The 26,855-nt window shown below is 42.7% G+C and overlaps 1 protein-coding gene across 1 annotated transcript in view; it reads left to right on the forward strand.

The window, feature by feature from the left end:
• The first annotated feature begins 42 nt into the window (after positions 1-42).
• The window catches only part of ror2 (receptor tyrosine kinase-like orphan receptor 2), a 44,913-nt gene continuing 18,100 nt past the window's right edge, over positions 43-26,855 (forward strand). Inside the window, exons 1-2 of the mRNA XM_034602749.1 lie at positions 43-524; positions 22,668-22,739. Of these exons, the coding sequence (XP_034458640.1) occupies positions 461-524; positions 22,668-22,739 (136 nt within the window). The 5' untranslated portion in view covers positions 43-460. The remainder of the gene's footprint in view (positions 525-22,667; positions 22,740-26,855) is intronic.

Below are 26,855 nucleotides of genomic sequence, written 5' to 3' on the forward strand. Positions count from 1 at the left end.
CATTGAGCTTAAGGCTTCAGTCTGACGCACACTTGTTGCTGAACTACCGTGGTTCTGTCTCTAGATGGCGCCCTCCACAAAAACGTCACTACACCTCAGTGTGCGCGTGTAAGTGCGCGTGTGCGTGTGCTTGATTGAGCAGGGCAGCGCAGGGGCCAGTCCGGGACCAGCAGCTGGGGCAGAGCCGCGGCTCTCGACGAATCTGTCGGACTGAGCTCCGGAGGATCGCACCTTTTGTTTCCTTCTGCGAAGCCGCATCTGGCCCGCACCTCCATGCGCGGCTGCTCCGACACCTGGCGAGTCTGTGCCGCTGCGGCTGCTCACTGAGGAACCAGCAGGAGGAGACGCTCCAGCAGGAGGAGACGCTCCAGCACGAGAAGCTGTGGAAGTGCGTGAAGCCACCATCGTTAGTTGGTGATAGGGATCGTGCCGGACCCCAGTGCGTGTGCACACCGCCGCTATGGCCACATTCCTGAGGAGTTTGATCTGGATGCTGCTGCTGTTCCCAAAGCTGAGATGTGACGGTGAGTGTCTTTTCACGACGCAGCTTACACACAGTTCCACCCGAGAAGCGGAGGTGGTGATGCACGACGAGCAGCACGTTTATTACTCCCCATTGTGAAGAACGGGCTCTCATCCACGTGAGAAAGTTGGAGAGGAGCTGTTGGTGGAGGTGCGTGTTTGTGGTTCCGTTGAGATTTTCTCACTCAACAGCCCACACGTTATTTTCTCAAGACTTTTTCTTGTTACAGTGAAATGTAAAAAAAAAAAAAAAGTTGCAGTACTTTGATGGTTCTGTTTTGAAGTCGCACATTTCACATCCTCTCTGCAGACAGAGACTTGTTGCCTTTTCTTCATCCCTCCCGTCTGCGTAAAGCGGCCGAGCCACCTTTCTAAGTTGAATACATGTGAGTTCCTGCGGCCACTCGGACCTTCTTTGTCCTCAGCGGCTTGTTGACATGTGTTCCTGCAGCTCTTCGTCTTCATAAAAGCTTCTTGTGTCAGTCTCTGTGTCGTTGTCATGTTAATCGAAGGCTGAGGTGGAGGTGACGGCGCGCCTTTGTCGGTCATGCTAATAGATGGACTCGCCCTGCGGGGGGTGAGGATTGCAGAGATTTCCTGTTTTCAGCTCTGTCTTTGAGGACTCACCATTTGGTATGAAGTCAAGGGGCAGGGGGGAGGGGGGTGGGGCGCAGCGGGGTAAATGACCCCCCCCCCCCACCCCCCAGTCTGTGCATCCCCTTTGTTTTAGAGAACATTCCACTACTAATTCATGTTGCTGACCATTAAAAAAAACTTCTTAGTATAGTTGAAACCACGTCACAATATTAACAATTCTTATCCAGAACTGAAAAACACAGCTATTAAGAGATAGAAGTGTGTGGTTTTCCTATAGGCTGGTGAATGTATGGAAACCAAATGTGCAGAATCGGATTTCCAGCATTTCATGTACAAACAGGACCAAAGCACATGTTTAACTTATACTGAAAGGAATGAACAGGGCTCATTGTTAACCATAACAAAAAAGAAACCACTCATCTTGGTGGTGTTTAATTACAATTTGGTCCTTGTGATAATCAATCATTTAGAATTATCACACAAACTGGTTTTCATGCAGAAAACTTTGGCCTATGGGACTTTGGGCTTTTCATTTTAGCTTGAAGGTAGCCAGTGGCCTCCATCCATAAAACTATGAACTAAAACCTTGAAACATGCTGGAGGTCGGTCGTCCATTGCTGCAGATAACTTGTCTTCGGTAATGTGTCGACAGAGCTGTTTTCAGACATGAACCGAACTGGAAGAGCATGTGTGAACGCAAATGTCCGAGTGAGAGTCTCCGGATTATCTGCGGACTTTCTCCGCTTGGTCCCAGAGTAGAAAGTTGGTAGAAAGTTGGGAGAATCTGACGTGTGAACACAGCAGACACAAAAAGAAAACCAGTATGTCCCGGTGAAAAAGCGGTGACACACAGAGAAGATGTCAGTAGAGTTTGGGAGCCGGCACTAGTGTCTTGTGCGTTGGCAAGAAAAACCACACGTGATCTCTGCTGCAGAGTTATTGCATCACTTCCTGCCTCTGCCACTTTGAAGTTTGGCTTTTTTGAATCTAATGTACTTACATGACTCTTGCTGCTCTGGGTTTGAACCCTCACGGTTGAATGCACTTATTGTAAGTCGCTTTGGATAAAAGCGTCAGCTAAATGTAATGCAATGCTCCACCTCTCTCCTGAATAATGAGGATGATCTGTTGCTGTTGTGAACGTGTCCGTGCAGAGAACCTCCCGCTGCGTTGTGTTTGTGTGAAATCCAATGTGGGTAAAGTCTGTGCACAATGCTCCGGACCGTATCCGCAGGTCATGTCTGAAAACGGCGCGTGTAGTAGCATATCAGCACAGTTTTCCTCTCGCTGACAAAAGCCTCCGATTGGTGCCAAATGGAAAATAATGGTCTGCATTTTCTCTTCTCTAGTCTTGATGTCCACTCTTAGCTCTTTACAGCCATTCACACACACACATTCATACAGGGCATCTATGTGTAGCAGTTTCTTTATCACTCGTAAACTGCAGGGGCAACTGTGGGTTCAGTATCTTGTCCAAGGACATTTCTGCATGCATTATAGGGGAGACTGGGATCAAACCGCCGACCTTCTGGTTAGTGGACGACCCGCTCTGTCTCCCTGACACGGTTTACCCTCCTGTTAGATATCTAGAGGAATCAGCAACAACAGCTAATCAGAGTGCAGTACAGTGCCCTGACTTTTCCTTAGTGCTTTTATGTGAAGTACTACAGAAATGAATTTAGTTTAGATTAAAAGCCACACAAAATAATAACATGTAAGGGTCCATTTTTCAAGGAATTATCAAATAACTAGTTATTTTTCCATTGTTATAAAAATAAAGGCATTACATTAAAGTGGAGAATAATTATCCTGAGATTTGAGATTGTTAGAGACATCAACACATCCACTCCCTCACGGTGAACCCTGCTGAGATCTACCTGCTGTGTTCTTCCTCCTGCTCCTGCGGACATTCTCCGTGAGTTCTCTGAGTTTTTACCAGGGGGCGGACTGGAGGAACACAGCAGAAAGTCCAGAGACTCTCACTCTGACGTGCGTTCTCACATTCAGCCTCCAGTTGTCCGGAGTTCAGTGACTTTCTGAAAGCAGGTTTAATGTATGCCTGTCGTCTCCACGGCACTTTTCCAAACCTAGGCTGTACATGTTTTAGTTTGAAAACTCTGGAGTTGTGTTTTAATCTGAATGGAGAGGGGAAAAAAGACTTTTGGAAACAATGCTGCAGAAACCCACATTTGTTTCCTATCAGTTATTATCCTTCCCTGATTGGTCATGCTCATATTATGTGACCCTGTAACATCATCAGCCTCAACTACCAGTGGTCAATGCAACATGGACATGAATCACAAGCACCGCTAACACTGTCAGTAACAGTTCCACATCATCATTGGTTTAGGAAAAGCAATCCCTGGTTTGGCTTTTCTTCATCGCTGTTCCATGTTTGGAGTATTTTCTGTTTAACATCTCTGTCCGTGGCAGGACACCACAGGCAGGACACTTTGCAATGGGGCCCTGCATAGTCACATGAAAATATCAAATTACAGCACAATTTAATACAATAGTGGTTTGTGCATTATTAGCTTAAGCATGTTGTGTCTGTTTTTGTCAGTTATATAAAAAAAAAAAAGCTGAATAAGAAGTTCCTAAACCTTAATGATGTGAGCACACTCGATGGAGGAAGAAGCAGAAATAGCTGCAGTCCAAGGTAGCAGTTGTGAACGTAGTGGAAGCTGTAACTAATGAGTGCTCACAGTGGTATGAGTCACCATGTTGAGGTTAGAGTAGAGAGGCCGAGCTGCTGCTGCTGCTGCTGCTGCTGCTGATGGAAATGAAGCCAGAGGGCCTTCCTTTGCTGTGGTGCGTGTTGAAAGAGAGTTCTGTCATACCTGTGATGAAACGTGTTTGGGATACTGAAAAACAAGCCCAGCTGTGTAGGTACGTACCGTTGTTCAAAGAACGCAAATATCACATGTAGTTTAAACATAAGCGGCTGCACTAGGACTCTACCAAAAAAGGTTGAGAACTGGGAAGTGTTTAATGCCATTGAAGAATATTACGAATGTGAACTAGCCCTCAGGCTCGTTTCTGCAAAAAAGCCCAGTTTTGTAAACCTTTAGGGTCCAATGCAACTGAGTGCAGCACCATGCATAGTGTGCACTGATCCACTGAAGCAACTTGTTTCTATAGCTGTTGGCTTCACAGGCTGCCTTCAAGTGTAGCCTTTCAAGACAGCCATAAACACATTTAACATTAGACATGTAAGAACACACATGAAAACAGGTTTCAAACATACCCCAGCCTTAAACCCCTGCGTATATACAGTTCAGGGCTTTGCTGGATGATGTCACATTGACTTGCAATGAAAAAAGTGGAGCCCGGTTTAAGTTGTAGCTGGACAACACTGTTATTTTTTGGGCTGGAGCCCCCTGCACTGGCCTCCCTGCTGTGCTTAGTGACTGGCTCCTTTCAAATGACTGAGGACTGCGTTGGTCTGAACCGGCCTAATTGCGGCAATCTCAGAATGTGCTAAAAAGGTCTGGCAAGAAGCACAATGTGCAAAATGTCCACGTTTGGCAAAGTCAAGTGGAAGAGAAAATGTTTAATTGTAAACAACAGTTTACTAAACCAGTTACTGCTTCAACTTTGACCCTCTGTACTTTCTGTATTTCAGTGGGCACACATGTCCTTTGAGATGAAGGAGCACTCCTGACATTATGGCTATGTTCTCCATTTGGTGTCTGTTTGTTTACAACCTGTATAGTTGTAAATAGGTCCAACATGACCTACGCATGGTGCTTACGTCATGTTGGACCTATTTCCTGTGATTCAGTTGGATTCAGAGATCCATGTGAAAGTTAAGTTATTGTTACAAGCTATAGAAAACTGCAGTTTTACTTTGATAATACAACTTCTTGCTTCCTTCTGAGTAAAACCCGTGTAGTGTTTGTACGTTGCACCTCTCCTCAAATAGTCATAAAACAGCGGGTGACAGTGATTAATGTGGAGTCTCACTCTTAATTAGGGGAAACCAGAAACTGTATGTAAACCATTCATGCTGTTGTAATCAGGTGCCCCACCAATGAAATCAGACAGTTTAATAAATCCATAGTGCCACTCCAGGGTGGAACCTGTCTGTGGTTTGAAGTAGTGGATGAACTAATGGTGTTGTTATTTACCTACAGGGCAGGCACTGATGTAACTGACAAACACAGGGAGAGAGGATTAACCCTTTGCGTGGTGTACACATACAAGCTTTTTCCAAAGTTGTGTTTCCCTCAGCGTACTCCCTGTTACACCCTGGTTTGCCCCCTGTCCATTTCCCCCCTTCCCCACTCCAGTCGTGAAGCAAAGCAATGTGTAGCGGCCCTGGAAAAGCCAGAAGAGTTAGCCAGAGGTCAGTCCATTAATCTGGAGTTTTTTAGAAATGTGGGGGGTGTGTTCAGTGCTATGAGTTTTCCCTCAGTTTCTGGAGGAAGGAACGTGGTAATTCTATGCTAAGATGTGAAAACCTGATTCACATGAACAATAAGATAGTGGAGATTGAGCCATGTACAGTATATCCCATGTTAATTTGACTGGGCATGAAGTCAGAGTGTTCTGCCAAGGACAACAAGAGATAACATGTTTTAAAGCGTGACAATGTAACCTTAGAATGAAGAAATAATTAAATCCTCCCCCTGAAAGAAAAAATGAATTCATAAGCTACAAAATATAATGTTATTCAATTCAGTACATGCAGAGGTTTTATTGCTGCAGCTTTACTTGATCTGGTATGACCAGTAGAGTAAACTTAAGTAGATGACACTGTGCAACTGACATTACCGAGTCACTTCGGTGACAGTGACTCTTTTCGGTTTCCTTCTGGTTTGCTTCACTGCTGTGGGACCCATTGCATAATGCACAGTAGGAATGGTATTTTAAAAGGGCTGCTTTTGCTCCACTGTCCCATCCTATAGACTTTACATTGAGACGGCATAATCCATTTCAAATTGTAGTACAAAAAGTAATAATTAGGTATACCCCATGTTACGTGAACAACCAGATGCGTCATGAATATAATTGTTGTTTCACATATTTGGTATGTGCTACGCGTGTACTATGCACTATGTGTCTACTATTCGCGATCTGAGATTAAAGAGATATGGCCACACTGGAGGAGGTTCCTTCTGAGATCGCGACAGGGACCAGGGTCAAAGCAGCATCACATGTGAGGCCCTTACGTCAGCACTGCCCCGAGCATTCACATGCATGTTGCAACCTGCAGACACATAATGTTAATGTCTGAGGATGTGCACAACCAAAGCACCAAAGTGACACCATAAAGCAATGATACGTTTGTATAGTTAAAACAAAGCCAGCACAGCTTCAGCTAAATGCTGACAAATGGAATAATGCACGGTCTTTGGTCTGTAAATGATTGTTGATTATCAAAATGTATGCTCATAGATGTTCTGACTATATACTGATTGACGAATAAGCAAATTTCTTCAGCTGTGAGAATAGGAGTGAGTCGTAGGAGTTAAACTTTAAATCTACACTCTCTGATTTTACTAAAGGGCCCAAAATGCCCCTAAATTCTTATTCCAGCTCACTGTTGATGTTTTCAAGTTCAACCTATTATGAGCAAATACTTGGGTGCACAATTGTGTTCTATAATTAACTAAGTGTAACTTTTAAAGTCACCTTTGTTTATTAGAAGCTGATTAGATTTGTTTTATAAGCTGTCCTAATCTTGTTTTTCTTTTTTATCATTGTTTTTTTCCTCCAAAGCCCACTGATTAATAGTTTTCTTATGATTACTACAAACTGTATCACGTGCACTGCCCCCCCCCCCCCCCCCCCCCCCCGATGACAGAGGATTGTGATCTTACTACTATATGTTTGTTTTCTCTCCTGAAGTTTACCAGGGGTACTTTTTAATATTACTTTTTCAGCTGCCTCATTACAGCCAACCTTCTTCCAGCAGTGCTAGTGCCTGGTCATCCTGCCTGCAACAGTGCTAGCTTTGTTCCAAGTTGCAGCTAATTGCTGGCTGGTGACAAGCATTCAAAGGAGTGCGAAGCCGCTTGAGAAAGGCTCCAGGGCGCTATTGTGTTTATATGCGTAGCTGTGCCACAACATAAAGACAGAGCTCCAGAGGGTTCCAGCCCCTCCAGCCCTGCTCAGACCTGCATTAACATGCGACCGTGGTGATCCCAAGTGGACAGCAGACGTTACAATGTGTCTCCATGGCTTCCCAGTGACCACTTGTGATCCGATCTCACGTCCCACCATAACGTAAATAAACACATGGCCTCATCACTTCAAGTGTGTGTGTGTGTGTGTGTGTGTGTGTGTGTGTGTGTGTGTGTGTGTGTGTGTGTGTGTGTGTGTGTGTGTGTGTGTGTGTGTGTGTGTTAGAGAGTGCCAGAGCGAAAGAGAGATCCTGAGAGGGGTTCAGTGAATGAATGCGCTGTGCACAGATAAATCTGTGTTTGTGAAAATATTTTTGGTTCATTACAAAACTGTGGTGGGTCAGAGGACGTCAGCTGAGTGAGCGGCCCCTCAATGTGGCTGTAGAGGATTTTGGCCGAGTGTTCTTTGTTGCGACTGCAGATCCCGACTCCTCTGGTCGAAACATCTGTATTACCAAGGAAACAGCTGTAGAGTTGAAGCCACAATGTGTAGCTTTGAGATTTCCTTACTCTGGTAGGAATGCAGCTTCTACCTCCATTCTCCAGTGTCAACAGTGCCACAGCCGTCTTTAATGTGAATGGAGCTACAGTGGCAGTCTCAGGTCCTGTGTGAAGAGTAACAAGGAGGGATTGACCTGCGGTCGCCATCTGCTATGAATGGGTTAAACAAGGTTGAGCTATGTGCTAATTCTTCGGTGTCTAACATGGGCAGTTTTCCTTGACAAGTGATGAGGGTAAGACGTTTTGAATGGGGGAAGGTAAAGAGAAATAGCAGTTAAAGTAATAACTGGTCTATGAGGGACGAGGGTGTAGAAGCTTTAGTATGCTTCAAAATGCACTGCATCCAGAAGTGTTCAGCTGCATGGAGGCGCCGCACTTTCTCAAGACAGTTTCACTTTTTGTGCGAACATGCAACACTATGAAATCCTATGAAGAGACACGGGGCTCTATTTGAATGATCTAACTCTAGTTCTCATGTACATTTAGGACACGACGGTGTCTGTGTGTTGTAAAGACATCACGTGATCTACACAGCGGAGTTAATACGTCACTTCCTGCCTCTGTCTGCTGCACCCGGCTGCACGTATGCCTGAAAATGTTGCTGTTGTGAACGCGTCTGTGCAAAGAACCTTCTGTGTTGTGCCCGTGTGAAAGGAAAACTGCGGGTAAACTCCGTAGCAAATTCGCCGGATTTTACCTACAGGTCATGTCTGAAAACGGCTATACAGTCAATGCAGAGAATATCTGGAGATTAATCCAGAGTTCGGTGCATGTCTGAAAGCAGCTTGTTTGTAGTGCACTCACCTATGTAGATGACTGTTACTGTCTTGATAATGCTATGTGAAATAACAGTGAAATAGACCATGTTTTTGTTGATCGGTCCCTTTCTGCTGCCTCAAGATATCAACGCACCGAAAATGCGCCTGAACAAACCACATTTTAACACCAGCACACCCATTGGTGCTCCGATGGGTGCAAGTACTGGGCTGGGTGGACGACAGAGTCCACTGTGTATGTGCACTCTCTTACCCCTATTTGTATGATTCATCATGTCTTGCCATTCTCTCGAGTGTTTTAGACAGTTTGGCTCCACCTCCGATCTCCAGTGATGAAAACAAAGCAGATGAACACACTTGTTTTTTCGTTGAGATGCAATGACACACGTCCTCTTTAGCGCTTACTTTGCAACTCTTTGCCATCTCGGCCCCAAATTCAGCCTCTGTTCATGCAGTCCTCATTGACTTTGAAAAGGCTGATGTAAAAGACATAATCAATAAGATAGATAGATAGATAGATAGATGTACTTTAATTATCCCAAATTGGGAAATTATTGAACATCACTGGCCTCCATCTTCTTTTTTCCTATTATTATTATTATTATTATTATTATTATTATTATTACCAAAAAGCTGAATATGATCCGCAGTAAAAAAAAACTGTCTCCTAACCCACATATACACGCTCATTTTGGTGGAAAGAGGGTATTCATGTAAGCACTGGTTCAGGCGCCATCTCCTTGGTTACCAACACAAAAATAAGCCTCAGTGCTGGTGGACTAGTTATCAGCATCCAGATGACAGACTGCACCAGGGTCAAACAAAAGGCAGAGTCACACAAATGAAAACTCATCTACTGGCAATGTGAAAGGAAAATCGTTTTCAAAACCCTTGACCATTATATTACCATCGGTCAGCTGTATTTTGCAGAATCAGATCGTGTTGGAAGATGCTTGTGGTCCAGTATCAGTCCATGGCCAGGTGGTTGGGGACCACTGACCTATCAAACTGTACTGCACATGCTTCCTTACATATAAACATGAAAATAAAGAGTTACAGTCATTGTAATACGGAGAACAGCCCAAATCCAACCAAATCATCACACATTTATTGTGAATACGGAGTATATAGCTTGGTCAGCCACGTACTACATTTCCATTGCTGCAGCTCATCAGTGAACATGGACCCTGGCAGGAGAAGGAAAGCGATGACAACAATGTGTCGAGCTACAATGATCAACCTGAAATCAACAAGATTAAGAGTGAAGAGCTTTTCTTTTTCTGTATTTGTTGATGTGACCTGAGTGAAATGAGCGTTCGGAGGCAGACTGCTATGTGCTGGTATGCCTTGGGTCTGGTACTAATTATAATTCTGGATCTGGGACTGATTAGAGCAACGCGATGCATTCCCATGGACAGGGCTCAGTGTGGAGTAGTCGACAGGATAGAGTCCGTTGGCTTGCTGCTGTAAAAGAGTCGTGTGTTTAAGACATCATAGTTTCTGGCTTTTTCGGGGGAACATCTCATTTTATTGGTGATCATTTGTTTAAATATTCATAAAGTTTGGTTTTGATTCAACTGTGTCAGCCCCACTGCTTTAAAGAAGACATTTGTATACAGCATGTGTATAAATATCGTAGGGGGACTTATCTTGATTTCATTTTGAGAAGAAACCATAGAGGCATCATTTTAACATGTGGTGCTAATTAGTGGAGCTGGTAAACAGAGAAAGAGGAGGAGGGCTACAAGTGTTTGAAGGAGAAAAAGCAGTACAACATGGTTTTGCTGTAGAACCCCCCTGTTCCTTTTGTACCTCCTCGCTGTGTCTGTATATGTTTATGTGGGAAGAATAAACAGGACAGCCATTTTGCCTCACAGCACTGAAGAGGTTAACAGAAAGAGAGGGGAACAGAGACGATCAGAAGAATCCGAGGAGAGCTAAAGGCAGGGAGCCTTTTTAATGCACAGTATGAGAACGTTATTATTCCTCTTTAGTTTGTCTCGTCCACATGCATGCGGCCGGTGCAATCTACTGTCCTGCCAACGACTTCCCTCTGATCTGCTGATCCACAACAAAGACAGGGGAGAAGGAGACTGCCAGCAAATAAACAAAGATCTAAAAACTAAAACAGGAATTTCAAACACTTCGAAATCCGGACATTTGATGGAGCACATTTCAGGGACACCGAGATGGGTGTCGTGTTTCCATTAAACATAAGCACATGGGCCTCACTGTTGACTTTGTGTGCAACTTTATTAAATGCTCATTTTCCGTTACCACTATCCCATAATCACTTGCATCCCTAACCCGTGTCACATTGCTCTATAACCGGGCTTCTTAGTGTAACTTGCAAAACATACATAAACATCTTGTGTACTTAATATATATTATTAACAAATACCACAATCTAGCAATCCCCGCGTTTCGGTTGACTCTAATGGGGGGGGGTGAAGAGATACGATTTATCACTCCTGTCTGTTTAGAGAGGAACGTTTAACTGGAAGGTAAATTTGAAACTTCCCGAGTGGATTTTCCATCTGTCACTGCTGACTTAAGAAGTTAATTCCAGCAAATTGGGTGGATTTATAGTGTGTGGGGACCGGAGGAGATAAAGCATGTCTCAGTGAGTTGGTCTGAGTGGATTTTTCATAGGAGCGCAGGCAGATTTATTCTGCACCAGACAAAACACACGTCATACATCACACTCCCTTTACTGTGTTCGGTTCGTCATGTTGGGAGGTTTTATCGGTTGTTTGGTTAGGAAGTCGGCTGGGTCACCTTTTGACCTGTGTTACATAAATTGTATAGTCTGTTAAGTGAGAGCGAGTCCCTCCCCCTCCAGCCCCTCTACACACACCCAGAGGTTAAAGGTCAGCTGGGGCACTTGGCAGGACTTTTTCGGTCTCAGTTGGTATGTTTAAGACATTTTGTCACACCACTTCTCTATCAATAGTATTTGCAGAAAGAAAGTTTTTTTATTTTTTATTTATCTGTTTCCCCAGAAGAAGTTACTCTGGATGTTTTTAATCTTGTTGAATTCCAGCATGTGCCTGGCCGTCATCTGTTTAGATGAGAGGGTTTTTGGAGCCACAGGCGGTGTTGGTGAGTCTGTTCATAATTATCCTGTTAAGGTTGCCCAGGATGTGTTCTCGTGTTTTATGGTGAATACTTCTCTACCTGTGTAACTATCTTTAGAGGAGCTTTTGTTGCATTTATGTATATTGATTCGGGATCCCTCACGCATTCCTTTGTAACTAAATTAATAGAAACAGGGTCACTTTCAAAAGCGTGTTGCCCTGTACAGTTTTTCTTGGATTATGGATCATTCAGCAGTAAACCAAAAATATCGGATGTCAGGTGAAAACTTTATATCTCCACATTTTTTAAGGAAACCAAAAACCTGAGATACCGTTTTTGATATGAAATTATTCAGAGAGGAGAATCATACATAGAGTCCATCAAATACAGATACAGGGTTTGTACTCAACAATCTCTTGAAGTTGAGAACACAAAGTTTCCAAACTTACCAAAACCATGGGCAACTTTCTTTGTTACTTTCTTCCTTCAATGAAACCATGAAATCCTAAAGCTGAATATTTATTTCTCTTTCTATCATTCATAATACTTTGTCAGTGGATTTATTTAGAACATTTTAACTAATAGTAATTGTAACCAGTTATTGATTATCCATGTTGCGTTCTGCCTGGCAGCCTCGGCTAATGCTGCAGTTTTCTTCTCGAATGGGGGGGGGGGGGGTCATGTGAAGGGAGCCTGACGAATCAAGGCTACGACCCAATCAGCAAGTGGTGGAACTAAAATGGGACCAGCAGCGTTTCCAACCGTCTGTTTTAGTGGCTCCAAAACTCCGGAGTAGTGTGGACGTAGCCTTAGAAAGACTGGTGCAGACTGCTTATCATCTCTGCTTGAGGTGACATTAGTCACGAGTATAACACACGGAATCTCCCATCCAACTGTTGGCGTCAGTGAATTTTGATGAATGTACAGCAGCTTTTAAGAGGAGGGAAGAGGAGTTTGTACTTTTAAAAAGATGGTTGGCTATTTCTAGTTCTACTGGGTCCATTTTCATCCACTGTGTTTTTGCCGATGTTATTGTGCAATATAAATATTTTTTGTACATCTTTAATTTGCATATTGAATGAACTTTTTGTTGAATAATTTTAAGAGAATCATTTATTTATTTATTTAATTTCATTTGTGTAGAAACAGGGATATACCACCATGAGCCATCGTCACGTACCACAGCATATAGGCTGTAAGAAACGGACCTTTTAAAATACATAAAATACACAACATAAACACAATTTACAGTCGCATAATAGAAGTGCCATAAAATGTCAAGCACCACATTGCTCATGGCTACACGACTAATCCCTCTCTAAAAACTGTTTTAAATGTGATTTCAAAATGGTGCCAGTCATGATCAGATCCATTTTGAGTTCCACAGGTGAAGAGTTTTCTTCACACAGAAAAAGTCAACAATCCAAAACCAAAAAAGTAAGTACCATAAAAATAAATTAAAAGGGTTGAATACAGAATATAAAACATTTAAATAAAATAAGAAATAAAAATTGTGAAAATAGCAGTGCAGTGTAAGAAATGAGTTATTATTTTTATTTAATAAAAGGCAGTGGCAAACAGCAATGTGAGAACACAGTAGGAGACAAATATCTCAGCAGGAAAAAGCGGTGCCACACATGTAGAACACACCCACGAAGAGACCAACACAGTTTGTGGCGATAAGACACGGCGCTGACTTCCTCATGTCCTGGTTTTGACTCCTGAACTGAAATGGCCGATACCTCGTCACACAGCCAGAGGCCACTTGACAATAAAACTTACTATAGGTCCTAATATGTTATTCACACATAGAACCAGTGGGCCTGTTTTTATGGAGGACAGTCTGAGGCAGAAATACCAGAAAACAATACATGTCTGTTGAATGGACAGAAAGAATGCAGCAGTGGGCTATTTTCATTGAGTGTATTATTTTATTATCCAGCCTACTGGAGTCTAACCTGTGGCCATAATGAAACAGGAATCCGTCTACACTGGTTAACAGCACATGGAAAGGACATGTTTGTGATTTGAACAACAGTAATTGGCTCTTCACTTAAGTAGGTGTGTAAAAAGAAAACAATCAAATGAACCAAAATTCCACTACAGAGGTTTTGAAGAAACAGAGGTCGAATGTGATGTCAACCCCCGTCACACAAATGTCACAATGACTTTGTGTTAAGTGATGAATCTGTGGAAACTGAAGAAGATCTGTTGATAGAGACAGATGAGTAAAACATTGTGAGCGGCCACAGTAAGCGGTGGTTGGCCTTTACAGTCTGCCATGGGTCTGTGAAAATATGTTAACAGCAGGCTTGTCAAAGTAACAGCCGGTCCCCCCCCCCCCCTCCAGCAGATGCCTTGTTAATCATAGTTCAGAGGCAGCGAGCAAAGAGGAAGACTCCAATCTCTAATATTCAGTTGTGTACCTTTCAGCTCCACATTCCTGCTCTTCCCGATGACTGTTTGTGTGAAGCAAGAATGACTCAGTGCTGTTTGGGGAAAGATAAACAATTAACACTTGAGCTTTGTTGCACATGCAGCCAAAATCCTTCTCCTAATGGCCGGTGCTAGTTTTCCACAGAGCTAGCTTGGTATGCACAGCTTGGTATCTTATCACAGAGCCAATAAAATGCAAATGACTCAGCTTGTGGCCCATCTCGACCTTCCTGGTCTCATTTATTGTCTCGTCTTTGAGCCTCCAAATGGCCAAATATTTGAACGGAAGTTCCTGGTTTTTTTTACGAGATGGCTATTGTTGTTTTAACTCAGTCATGGGGATGGAGTTACTCCTGTGTAAGCCGCCTCGTGATGAGGGCTCACAGGGCGGGAAGATAGCATCAGGGCCCGTAGAGGGGAAATTCCATGGCAAGTGATACCATCTGACAGCCCAGAGAGTGCCACGATCCAGTCATCATGTCAGAAAGCATGTCAACTTGTTTTACATGCATGTTTATGTCTAGATAAGAGTGATGGAGCCCGTGTGACAAACGTAGTCGCATCTGGACAACGTTTGTGTTTGAGAGGAACTTCGCCACCATCACTTGTGTGGAACCTGGTGTTACAGACGTAAGAATGCTTCCAGTGCAGCTTGAGAAAGTTCTTAGAACAGGTTTGGTAAAATTTTTTAAATAAATACAGTTTGAGTTCAACGTTCAACCCAGAAACCATCAGGGGAAGGGTAAGGTGTCTGCAGAGTCCAGTGTGCTTCAAGCAAACCTGTGCCCTGTCTCTTGTAGCAAATAAAAAGTACTGTATGCTTGTTGTTATTGTTTGTTGCATGTAACACGTGACATAACATCATGAATAGACATTTTTCTTAGTTGTCTCTTATGTTGTGCTAATGTGTTCGATCTCCCTGTAAGCCATTTGGAGTTTTCTTCTGGGCAAAAATATGTGGAGCGTGTGGAAGGAGGAGGTCCACAGAGCAGCACCATCATTGGATTGGATTTATTGTAGGGTTTTCTTTGGCACTACAAGTTGCCTGTTTCGCATCATGCATTGTCAGCTGACCCTTCCATTTTTTTAAGTGTGAACATGTTTGGGGTCATTTTACATTGGAGCACAAGTTCACACACACACACCAAGCATTGCACAAGTACAGTAGTTACTAATCCAAAGCCAGTGGAGGAGAGCAGTGTGTTTTAATTTTTGATTATTCACAGACTCTGGATATGTAAGGAGCATTTCTGACATAGCAAGGTCACAGAGGGTCAGCATTGCCATTGCATTAGCCACTGTTGTTAACACACTGATGGATTATAGCTAAAACACTGGCAGTTTAAGATCAAATGAGAATGAGGGACACCATGAGAAACTAGCAGTGGTTTTAAAGAGGTTAAGTTATTGTTTGTGTGCACAAGGGAGTTGAAGTTGTATTTTTGGAGAAGACAATGTAAGCTGAGCCCGATAGAATCTGGCTTCACTCTGGTGTTTGGAAGCAATTTAAAATGTGTGTTAATAGAAACATATCCAAACATAGTTGTATAGTTTTGTCATATGCAGTATAATGCAACAATGCATGTCGTATGCATTGTTATTAGAGAACCTATATCTGGTGCGATGCGTTGGTCCACCCCCCCAGCATCCACCTGTATGCTCCGACGTGGGGTTAGAAGTCTTTGCTCATCACTCCCATCATATCTACGTGATCATATCTGTGATTAAATTGCAATAAACATTTTAATGTGATTGTCTGACTGAACTATGTATTCAGTTTTATGAGTCTGGACAGACATGGATGTAAATGGAGACTTGGCTGCTTCACGGAGGAACGATAGGGCGAGCCGCTGATTCCCGTTGTTCTGACCTGATCATTGGCTCTCTCTCCTTCTTGCCTATGCAATTAAGTTCTGGAAGATATGCCGCCATCGCACTGCAACCGGTAGTCATTCTGCCCATGCACTAGCCTTAACTTCACCGCCTGGCTCTCATCTACACTCCCAATTAGTCCCTTTATAAATCCACCAAGTCTGACAGCAATGGAAGGGTAGATAGCTCCTTCTCCTTTGACTGGTAATCCCTAAATTGGCCCTATCCATTATCCTAGGCCAGATTTACCATCGCTCGCTTTCACTGCCCCATCTCCCCCCATCTCCCCTCTCCCTCTATCTGCGCTCTTACTCAACAGTTCCTGGTCTCTGCATGTTTTCTTCAGGCTTCGTCCTCTTATAACAGTTAGTTTTTTTCTTCTCACTGTCAGCAAGTGTTTGCTCATTGTACGATTTGTTGGGTTCCTCTAAAATAATGTGGTCACATTGCAACAGATTCTAAAGTTCCTTGAGAAAACATTAGGATTTTGTTTTGTGAAACAAACATTTGAATTGAAATCATATGATTGGCTGGAATCGGGTCAGCACACACACAAGAGACCGAGATATTCACAGGATATATCAAAAATGTATTGGATCAGAATCTCTTACTCAATCACCGGCTCCTCTACCTCCCATATTGCAATGAATTAGCATCTTTTTGTTTTTGTTGACTGTTTTCCCAAACTGGACAAAGCTCCTTTCAGAGTAGTGCCATAACTGCCTGATTTATAAAATCTGTGGAAGGAGTTGCCCTTTAACATTAAAACAACCAACTTGATGATGTCCAAAGCGTCACTCAGTGCAGATATCACCGATTATTAACACTCGACTTTGCAGCTCTTCAGAGCTTTTCAGTCTCTTTTAAGTTTTATTTTTTTATGGCCCACAGCTTTGATGTTTATGGTTTGTCTCAGGCTCGGGCTTTGTTTCCTGCAGGCAGCTGTTAGCAGTGAAAACCCTCTGAGAAGACCATTGTGCACAGCAGACACACAGGGAGCATTTAGCAGGAATTGGTGGTGACTACATCAGAGCTTATCGAAAGAGTGACCGCAGGATTTTGACTTGTCAGTTCCTCAGACATTATTGGGTTCATTAACAATCAGTACAGTATGTTGTAGTAAAAGAGTATCAGAAAGATGAATACATGCCCAAAGTAAGAGTCAATCGTGTGTGTGTGTGTGTGTGTGTGTGTGTGTGTGTGTGTGTGTGTGTGTGTGTGCGCAGCTCCTTTCATTTGACCCATCTGTAGGAGAACATAACAGATGCTTTGAGTGAGTATGTAGCTTCAGGGCAGTGTGGCTCATTTACTGCTGAAGTGCTACCATCAGATACATGGACTTTTAGTTTTTACGAGGGGTCATAATTTCAGGACATCTTCTTTTTCTTCCTCCAGCTCGACAGACGGTGTGTGTTAGACAGGACATGTGAAGTGATTTGTTGAAATACCACTTGCACATTCCAACACGTTACATTCAGAGTTTCCATACCACTCTTAACTGGCTTGGGAGAGTAATAATTTAGGATTTCCGCTCTCATTTTTTCCTTGTTTGATTTGGCGTCATTTCACTCTCTTTCCCCGTTAGCTCCAGCAGACGGGACATTAATTGTGGTGTTGTGCAAATGGCTTCTCTGCAAAATGAGTCTGTCAGTTCGATTGTGGGAGGGTTCTTTACATCTTCTTTCTTCTTCTGTTGGTCTTACGTCTTTACGATTTCCAATTTAGCTAGCTTCAGAGTGAGGAAGGTGTGCTCCCCCCACATTGAGCACTTATCTAATTTCGTAACATTTCTGCTTTGGCTACAGACCGTTTCAGGAAAGAGTGAAAAGTTAAAGTAGATCTTTAGAAGATTTCGTTTCTTAGCAACAACACATTTTTGCTCCGGTCTATTGGTGGCTTTGTTCATCCTGAACGGGGACAGCAGTTGGCCAGATTCAAAACAAATTTGCCTTTCATGGTCACCAGGGGGAAATTGTGTCTGGTATCTAATGACATTTTTGATATTAATACATTTAATACATTTTAAAGTGTTGTAGGCACCTCCCTGATGAGTCCATGGGCTTTAGGTTCCAGAGAATGGTCATTCTTCAAGGTGAAGGAGGCAATAGATAAAAGTATGTCCTTTTATAAGGGTTAGTGCTCATCAGGTTGATGTAACAAACTCTGCAGTATGAGCTGCTCTCAGTTGGGGCAGGCGTTTAGATTAACCTGTAGTAAACAATTAGAAATTCAATGAAAATTAAGATGCAACAGAAAGTGCATTTCTCACTGAATCCACATAGAAGCAAACAGACTGACATCTGTATGAAGCATAGAATTAACTATTTTGAGAACAACCTATGTCTGTAAGCAATGATCCCATTGACATAAAACCTCAAAAAGCAGTGTGGGGTTTCCTTCTAAGACAGCACTTATCTCTGTAACTGAGGAGGGCCTGGATAAGTCCCACAACAGAAAACTGAGAGGCTCCGCAGGGTGAGACCGACAGAGGCACACAGTGTGGTCTGACTCGGATATCTAGAGGAGGGAGGTTGACCAGGACTTGACTTATTTTGACTGGGGAGATAATGTGCCGCTCCAGCTTCACTTAGATCATAGTCATGTATACAAAGCCTGAATCACAGCAGGCCAAGTGGCAGATGGACAGATAGAATGCAGCTATTTGTGAGAGAAGAGAAGTCAAAGCACCTTAAAATGACTGAAGACAGCATTATTCAACCCCGTAATGCTAAACATCAAAGCAAATGAACTTTGACCACGTTAATGTTCCTTCCATCCACACTAATAGTTATTTTCACTGTAGGAGTTTAACGACCCATAATCTGGAGCTTCCCATAACCTGAACCTCTCAGAGTCTTATGGGGATTTCAAGGATCTTCCTGTGTTGTCAATCACAGACTGCTGTGGGTCCATGTGCACTTTTTCCCCTGCACTGTTTGGCTGTTTGTTTTAGCCTCACTTCTGTCAGATGCTGAAAAATGTTGATTTGGTTTCCAACAGCTGACTCTAACTCCTTCTGAATGGCATCCACAAGGGCAAATATCACATCTTCACATTATTAGTTTAGGTTGTCAGGTGCTGAAAATAGTGGTCGTGCTTTTAGTGCACGTTGTCCCCTTATTATTACTGATCTCCACCTCCTGTGTCTTACAGAGGTATCTCCAGCATCATTAAAGCTGCTTTCAGACATGCACTCCGGAGATCCTCCACATTTTCTCCGGAGGAAGTGTATGGGTGAACGCAAATTATATTGTTGTATATTTCTATTTCTTTATATTCCTTCACCCAAGTACTGCATGTTACTTATGTGATGTCTTTTTGCTGCTGTAACATTGCAAATGTCCCTATTGCGGGACTAATAAAGGACTTCTTATCCTATCTTATCTTAAATATCCGAGTGAGAGGCTCCCTACTTTCTTCTCCGCCTGGCCCCCTAGCATAAAGTCAGCTTGAAAGTCTGCAGAATGTGAGTGCACAGAATGTGAGCGCACAGCAGGGGATCCCCCGCTAGATTCACTGCGAGCAAGTGTGGGAGGGGGTTAATGCTTCTAACACGCAACAGACGCAAAAACGAACAAAAAGGAAATATGAATATCTCCCAGATGACAAAGTGTAGCCATAGAACTCACCGACGAAGAAGTCAAGAGCCAACGGCGGTGTCGATGTACTGTAAACAAAATCACGTGATCCCCGCAGGGGAATTAATACGTTCAGTCCGGCCTCTGCCTGCTGCACCACCCCTCACCTGAATCCTGTGGAGAATTTGTTGCTGTTGTGAGAGAACAACCCGCTGCGTTGTGTATGTGTGAAATGCAAACTACAGAAATCCCCTGAGGACATGTCTGAAAATGGCTCCAGTATTGGCAGTGTCAACTGAGATGGAACCATACAAATACCGATGAACACTTTTTTCGATAGCTCAGCAGGATGTACATCACCAACCACGTTTCTAACTCACATTCTCTATACAGTTACATTGAAAGAAAAAAGAAATATAACAGTTGCTTGCAGCTTTGAAATCCTCCGTTATCCACTCACATTCTTGGAGAGAAGAAAAGAGTTTTCCTCCATTGACACTTTGTGGTCCTTTACTTCCATTGAGGTTTAACTGAACCAGCCACATCGCTTCTGCCTCCTGAGCAGCTCTGTCTTCAGGAAATGTTTGTATAACTCCAGTCTGCTCTCTGCGAACTGTCAAATCCACCCTTGTCCAAAACTCAGGGAAAGGTTGGAAGTGAGTGCAGAAATTGTAGAGGGGTGGAGGATGGGGTGTAAGAGAGACAAAGGATAGAGGACTGAGAGGCAAGCGTAGACACACACACACACACACACATACACACGCACTTAACAAGCAGTTTAAACAGGGGAGAGAAGGAAAGTGTTGAGGTGTGCCAGAAGGCCCTCAGTCAAAACTCCAGTAGATGGAGCTGTGGCTTGGCCTCTCAGCTCTCAAAGGGCCCTTTCATGGTGGAATGCAGCAGCCAGCAGTCTCACTCAGCTCGGGATGGAAAAGCATCCTATCGCCCCCAATCAAACATTTTCCACTGCTGTAGATACATGGAATCAATCACAGCCACTGCCTACAACCAGGCACACCGAAGCTTAGTGCAGGTCGTGGTTGTCTTGGTTTTCTTCAAAATATAAGTTAACTTGATCACGACATGTGTTGTGGGGTTCGTGGTATATAGGCAAGCTCATCTGGCAGTAGCAAGAACGAAGCCCTACTAGTGGCCCCTGGAGGCTGGTGTGTTCATGACACCCCACTGAGTGTGAGTTGATGATTTTGTAATCTATTCTCCCAAATTCAAATTAGGCCCGAGTGGGGCACTAGAGAAGGTTCATTGTTATCGGACCTTAAGTGACATTGTGATTTACTGACAGCATTCAAAACATATATGCAAAGTACCTGTGAACTTAAACACAGTACATTTCGGTAATTATGACTTTGCCACATTACCCAGCTGGTAATACAGTAGTTTACAGAGTTGGCCTGAACACATGGAGCATCTTGAATTGGAGTCAGCTGATATGACTTTATTTGAACTATTTCTAAACATGGACAGTTAACAACACAATCTAAACTACTGTATGAGGTTCAGACAGGGTTGTGTACTGTACTGTGCAATTTAGTGTTCTTAGTTATACATGATTTAATTTGTATGCAAGTTACAATGTGGAGCGAGACATGTATCACCAGCGACAAAGACCAGTGCACTTTGGTACACAGAACCAGGAAGCTCTAGACAAGAACTATGACAAGTCTGGCTTTCAACCTATTTGCCATTTGCTCTCTGTGGGCATTTAAGGAAATTCCTCCCAAATTCCCAAATATTTGTCATTTTCAGTTTGAGAATCTGTATGTCACATTACACCACAAGCCTTTTCATTAATACCCTCTCCTGGAAATGTTTAGCTGTCCTCATTCTAATTCATTCTCTTACAGGAGTAGACATCTCTTTGTTGTTTCCATTTGGTTTTTAGTCGGTGACTTGTGCAGTTGATTTACAGTTGAACAGATGGGAGTATTTTACTAAGAACATTCAAGGCTAAGATCAAACAAACCCTAGTGTTCTGTGTTGGTGCTTGTGCTTCATCCTGCCAGTGTGATCATATCCACTATGATATGCAACATTACAAGGATGTCGTGAAGTTAGTGCCGGTCAGCCGTACTTTCTTAAAACATTAGAGCTCTGTTCTTGATCTGTTCGATTCAGAGGCGGTTGCCAAGATCTAGTGAATGCAAATCTAGTATCTGATGTCAAAATATTTAGCGATATAATCCATCCTTCTCATGTTGAACAAAGCTTGTCTCCATTTCTCCTCACATCTATGGCTGGATTAAACTCTAATCTACAGAGGGAAGTACAGCCACTGAGAGGAATACTGTATGGTTTTACTCACTGCAGTCCTCATAACACCAATTTCTACCACCACCCACATCTGTCAAGCACATGCTCTGCATCACATGGATATGAGCCCATGCCAAGTCGAGTTTAGCTAATAACCAAGCCATAAATTGTGTCTGCGTACATGTGCCTGATCCTGATTAGCTTCCAGGAAGAACCAGGCCCAATCAATTTGAGCAGCCAGAGTATCCATTACCCATATTCCTCAAAACGTATCCCCTAAAGAAAACAAACTGCCGTCATGATACCAAACACAAAATGTGACTTTTAGCCAATTTATGTCTGTCATGTTTTTTTTTCTGCTGCTGCGTTATAGAGAGTTTTTTTCACCGGAAATGCCTAAAAAGTGTCATTATCCTTCAAATAGACCAAGTGTTTTTTGGGTATTTTGTTAAAGCAACCCAAACCATGAGATGTGGTCTTAGAACACAATATTACAACATCCCAGATATTAATATACTTCTCTCCAAATAGGCTCTCAGTGGTCTTAGTTCTAACCATGGAGGGGGGGGGGGTTTGCACTGATCTGCCAGAACATAAAAAACAGTTCAGTTTTAGTGTTGTGGACTATTTGTTGTATTTCGTGGGACATTTATTTAGGTAATCCAAGATTGTGAGACAGGATGTGATTGAGGAGACAGAGCTGTGCCTCAGCAGGGTGTGATTTGGATGTGAGGAAGCAGAGCTCAGCTCCAGCTGGCTGCGACCAATTTAACCGTCCATGTAGCCCCTAATTCTGATGCTGGAGAGGTGTGGTGGCTGATGTTTTAGACAACATTTGTTTTAATGATCTAGACAGATTTTCCTATGTAGTTACTTATTCCAACACTTGTGTATTGCTGTTTCTTCAGCTGATCCAGGACCATCAGCGGATACAGATGGTCTGGCTGAAGCTCAGAGTGGCGCTGCACCTACTGCCGAAGGTAAGTTTGAAACTCCTCTTTTTGTCTTCTGAGTTGTTATCAGTGTTTGAAGTCAGTACAAAACCCCCAGTGAAGCTCACTCTTTCACACGTTGTATATCTGCTTTGTTAACTCCATATGAAAACAGATGTGTTCAATGCTGGAAACATAAACTAAAACCAAAGGCTGTGGTCGACAACCAGCACGATAGCTGGATATGCTGCTCAGACGATAATAGTTCCAGCATTTATCAAGTCATTTGACATTTTTGTCTGAGTAGAGATTAAACAAATGTTATAAATATATGTGTGATGGCACTGACATGGGCAATTTGGTCTTTAAGAACACTTCAAATTGCCAACTGGAGGAGTCCTTGTTTGAATCACTAGGGTAGCTGTTTCCTACCGCTTTGGGTCTCCATACTAAGCTACGCTAACTGCCCACAGCTACAGCTCAGAGGAACTGGATGCTGCCTTGTGATGGACACGGTGTGCTTCATGGACACGGTGTGCTTCATGGACACGGTGTGCTTCATGGACACGGTGTGCTTCATGGACACGGTGTGCTTCATGGACACGGTGTGCTTCATGGACACGGTGTGCTTCATGGACACGGTGTGCTTCATTTGCTTTCAAGTGGTTACGTTGAAACCCCTAACCCCACAACGACATTGACACTAATAAATAACATCACTGTCGCTGTCTAGAAGCCAAAGGGCAACAATTCAGCAAGCGCCCAGGCAGCTAATGTAATGCTGGGAAATGCAAAGGCATAATGAGGGATGAATTGATTAGGACATTAGGATAATCAAGGTTGGCCTCAGACATGATAAAATATCAAAAGAAGAACTTATGTTACGTCTAAAGTGAAATTATATATTCTTACCGTTTAATGAAAACTGAACTTGTTGGGCCATTTTCGGAAAAAGATCAGCAAACACGTCACAACTCGTCAACTCTGAGCTTTCAGAAAATTGGGAGCTTGGCCGGCCAACTACCACAGAGTACGATTGGGTTTCAATGGTGTAGAGCACTTCCAATTCACTGAGCCTCCCCTCCGTTACAGAAAATACACCACATTTTACTATTACATCAACCATCATCTCTAAAGGAGGTCGAGAAATAATTAAGATTAGACACAATGAGCTGGAGAGAGATGGAGAGTGGGATTGAGAAGCCACTGCTAACTGCTAAGCTCAGGTAACCAGCAGATCTGAGCAGTGTGTAAACAACTGTGGTACAGTAGTGAAATAGTAGCGAGTAAATGTACTGTAGGTAATTACACACTGTAATGAAGAATAAAGGGTTGTGATGTCACGGAGCAGAAGCAAACACACTACCACAGAAACACTGGCAGCGTATCAGCCATGTCAGGAAAACACAGTGACAAATTATGATCTTTTGTTTCACATGCTACCATCTGACATTGCAAATGAACACACCGCACGTTACAGTGTGGTTAAGTAGTGTAAGTGCTTCAACAGGTTTTAGTTAATGTGGCAAATGAAACGTAAGCTTTCGTGACCACTGTCTTTACTGGTTTAGATGATCAGAATTTAGTTTGACTTGACTTTTTTCGATCCCGAGCAATGACTTGACCTGACTTTCATTGCCTGATAGCAGAGGCCTATAGCTGAGACCTATAGCGGACTCACCGCAGAAACCTTGGACTTATAGAGATTTACAGTTTGGGATGACGTGACCTGAGACTTGCACATGTGTGTCTTCTTATGCTGCCCTCAAATGGGGCCATGTTTCCTGTCTACCCAAGTAGAGTATACATGAACACCCCCCTCTTGTGGTATTCACAACCTCAGACCTCATGAGCTATGACATGTTATTTTCAGAAATGGCAGAGGACATGGACGTTTAACAACTGAGGAAAATGTTGATATTATCAATGGTCTCATCTTTTTCCTCAGTCTCTGTGGCTTCTGGACTCTGGACAGCAACATTAATCTAAGCGTCGATGCTCCTGTATCCTAGCAGTAGTGTTTTCACGTCTTAACTTCCTAAACACCAAGCATACTGTTAACATGATTTCCCACATTGTAACCACGAGCAGACAGGATTCTAAGGTAGCATCGAGTTCTCCTCCTATGGCACTTACGTCAGTATCCCACTATAAACACAAATGCAGTGACACTGCTTGTTCAAGCTGAACACGTCCTCAAAATGGGAGTTTTATAACACACACACATGAATGTATGCGCACACATACACATTATTGTGAATACTATGTGTGTCGCACAGACAGAGTAGAGTAAAGCACTGAGAGGCAGGCAAACACATTGTTGGTTTTGGTCTTTTTGAGATGGGCAAAGTTGAACACCGTGCTTTAAAACCTAATTCTGGCTCACCGCAATTTTATTACGATTACTGGTCATGGCATTGGTATTCACCTGGTTAACTGCTGAGATCTGGAAACTTTAATGTCTTTATATGCAGTTGTAAGTTTCAGTTGTTTCATTTTTCCAACTAACTTTGCTCAGCCATTTTCTCTCCAGAAGTCAGTGTCAGTGGTCTACTCCTGAAAACAGTCAAGAGTATTAAAGAGTTCATTAATGATTAGAAACAGATTTGTTAATGGCTGTGCCCTCTGGTTTTTTAAGCCATGTCTTCTCAGCCAAGCTCTGTCACGCAGCATGGTGTGTGTTGAGTGTGGCCTCTTGGGATCATCAATCATGTTATAATTTGAGGGGAGGCAGACACTGCTGCAGCAGGGTCTGTTTAATACCAGGGTGGGGAAATGGAACGGTACAATGTTAGGACTGTTTGTGTTGACTGTCTAGGGACTAGAGGGAACACTGAGCAGTAATAGTTCTCATAAATACTAATCATTCTTGAGAACAGAAAGAAAATACTGCCGAACTTTCTATGGGATTCTTCTTTCCTTGGTATAATAATTATTTTAGGTGTAGTTTCATAGCACATTGTTAACATATGTCACGTCTTTAAGTATTAAGCCTCGTAAGGGTTTTCACAGAGGTCATGGTTAGTGTTTCAGCCAGATTGTGTAGAGTAGTTTATTACTATAATATCGAACATCCACAGACTTGAATTTTGGTGTGTGTGCTGTGAAAGAAGCCCTAGACCCTAGACCTTTGTTCCAAAGTAAATGCACACATGTACCCTGAATATTTTAAGTTGCCTTTCCCAACATTTTAAAGGAGCTGTTTTGCTTGTTGGTAACAAGGACATTCTGAAATAAAATAATTTGGTCAGTTTCAATGCCTTAAAAACCATGTAATATTGATTAAGAAAATAATACTTCAAACCTACAGAATAGGTTCTTTATAATCCTCTTACTCCCCCTATTCCATAACTTCACTAACTTCATTGCCTTGTACCTATATATATTTATAGGCACATACTGCACTGGTACACTCCTAGTAGAAAGGATTACACCATAACTCTGGAATAATTACTCAAGGTTAACTCACAAGCTTTTTCCAGAACTTTCGGTCTTTATCAGCACATTTGTTCGGTTGTCATGTTGCCGGCTCATTTATACTATCCTAGTTTAGGTGTTATAAACTGAAATATCTTTCTTGTTCTGAATTGTTAATGGAGACCCAATGCACACACAGTCACAAAACTGGAGTGAAACTGAAAGAATAAAGAAAATATACAATGTTAAACTGTTATATTTGCTACACACATATAGAGTATCATAGTGGATGTTAATATTAGTGGTAGGCCAGAATATGTAGGAACAGGAGAGGATTTGCATCATTGTAACTTCTGCCATAAGGGAGCACAAGAGTTGCAAGAGAGAAGGTGAAAGCCTGAAGCAGCATGGAGTCAGGGATTGTTCTCGCTCATCGGATCATACAGAGAGTTGAACCTTCCAACAGGCATCTAGGACCTGCCATGGTCTGATCTAAGTTGTTTTGGACAGACCTGCTACTCTAATGTAGTAAGCACTGTGCTGGCTTGTTGTGAGAACTGTTGGATTTCTGTATAATTTTAAGGTCTTGACCTTGAGATGTATGGTATGATTTGGTGCTATACAAATTAAATTGAATAGAAATGGCTAGTTGGTAGTGAATAATTGTTGAGTAAGAGTTGTCTCTTTAGTCTTTGTAATGATGCCTATCACGTCTGGGAAACTCTCTACATCTGTATAAATTGTTTA

The sequence above is a fragment of the Hippoglossus hippoglossus genome, chromosome 12 (assembly GCF_009819705.1).
Source record: "Hippoglossus hippoglossus isolate fHipHip1 chromosome 12, fHipHip1.pri, whole genome shotgun sequence".
Taxonomy (NCBI): Eukaryota; Metazoa; Chordata; class Actinopteri; order Pleuronectiformes; family Pleuronectidae; genus Hippoglossus; species Hippoglossus hippoglossus.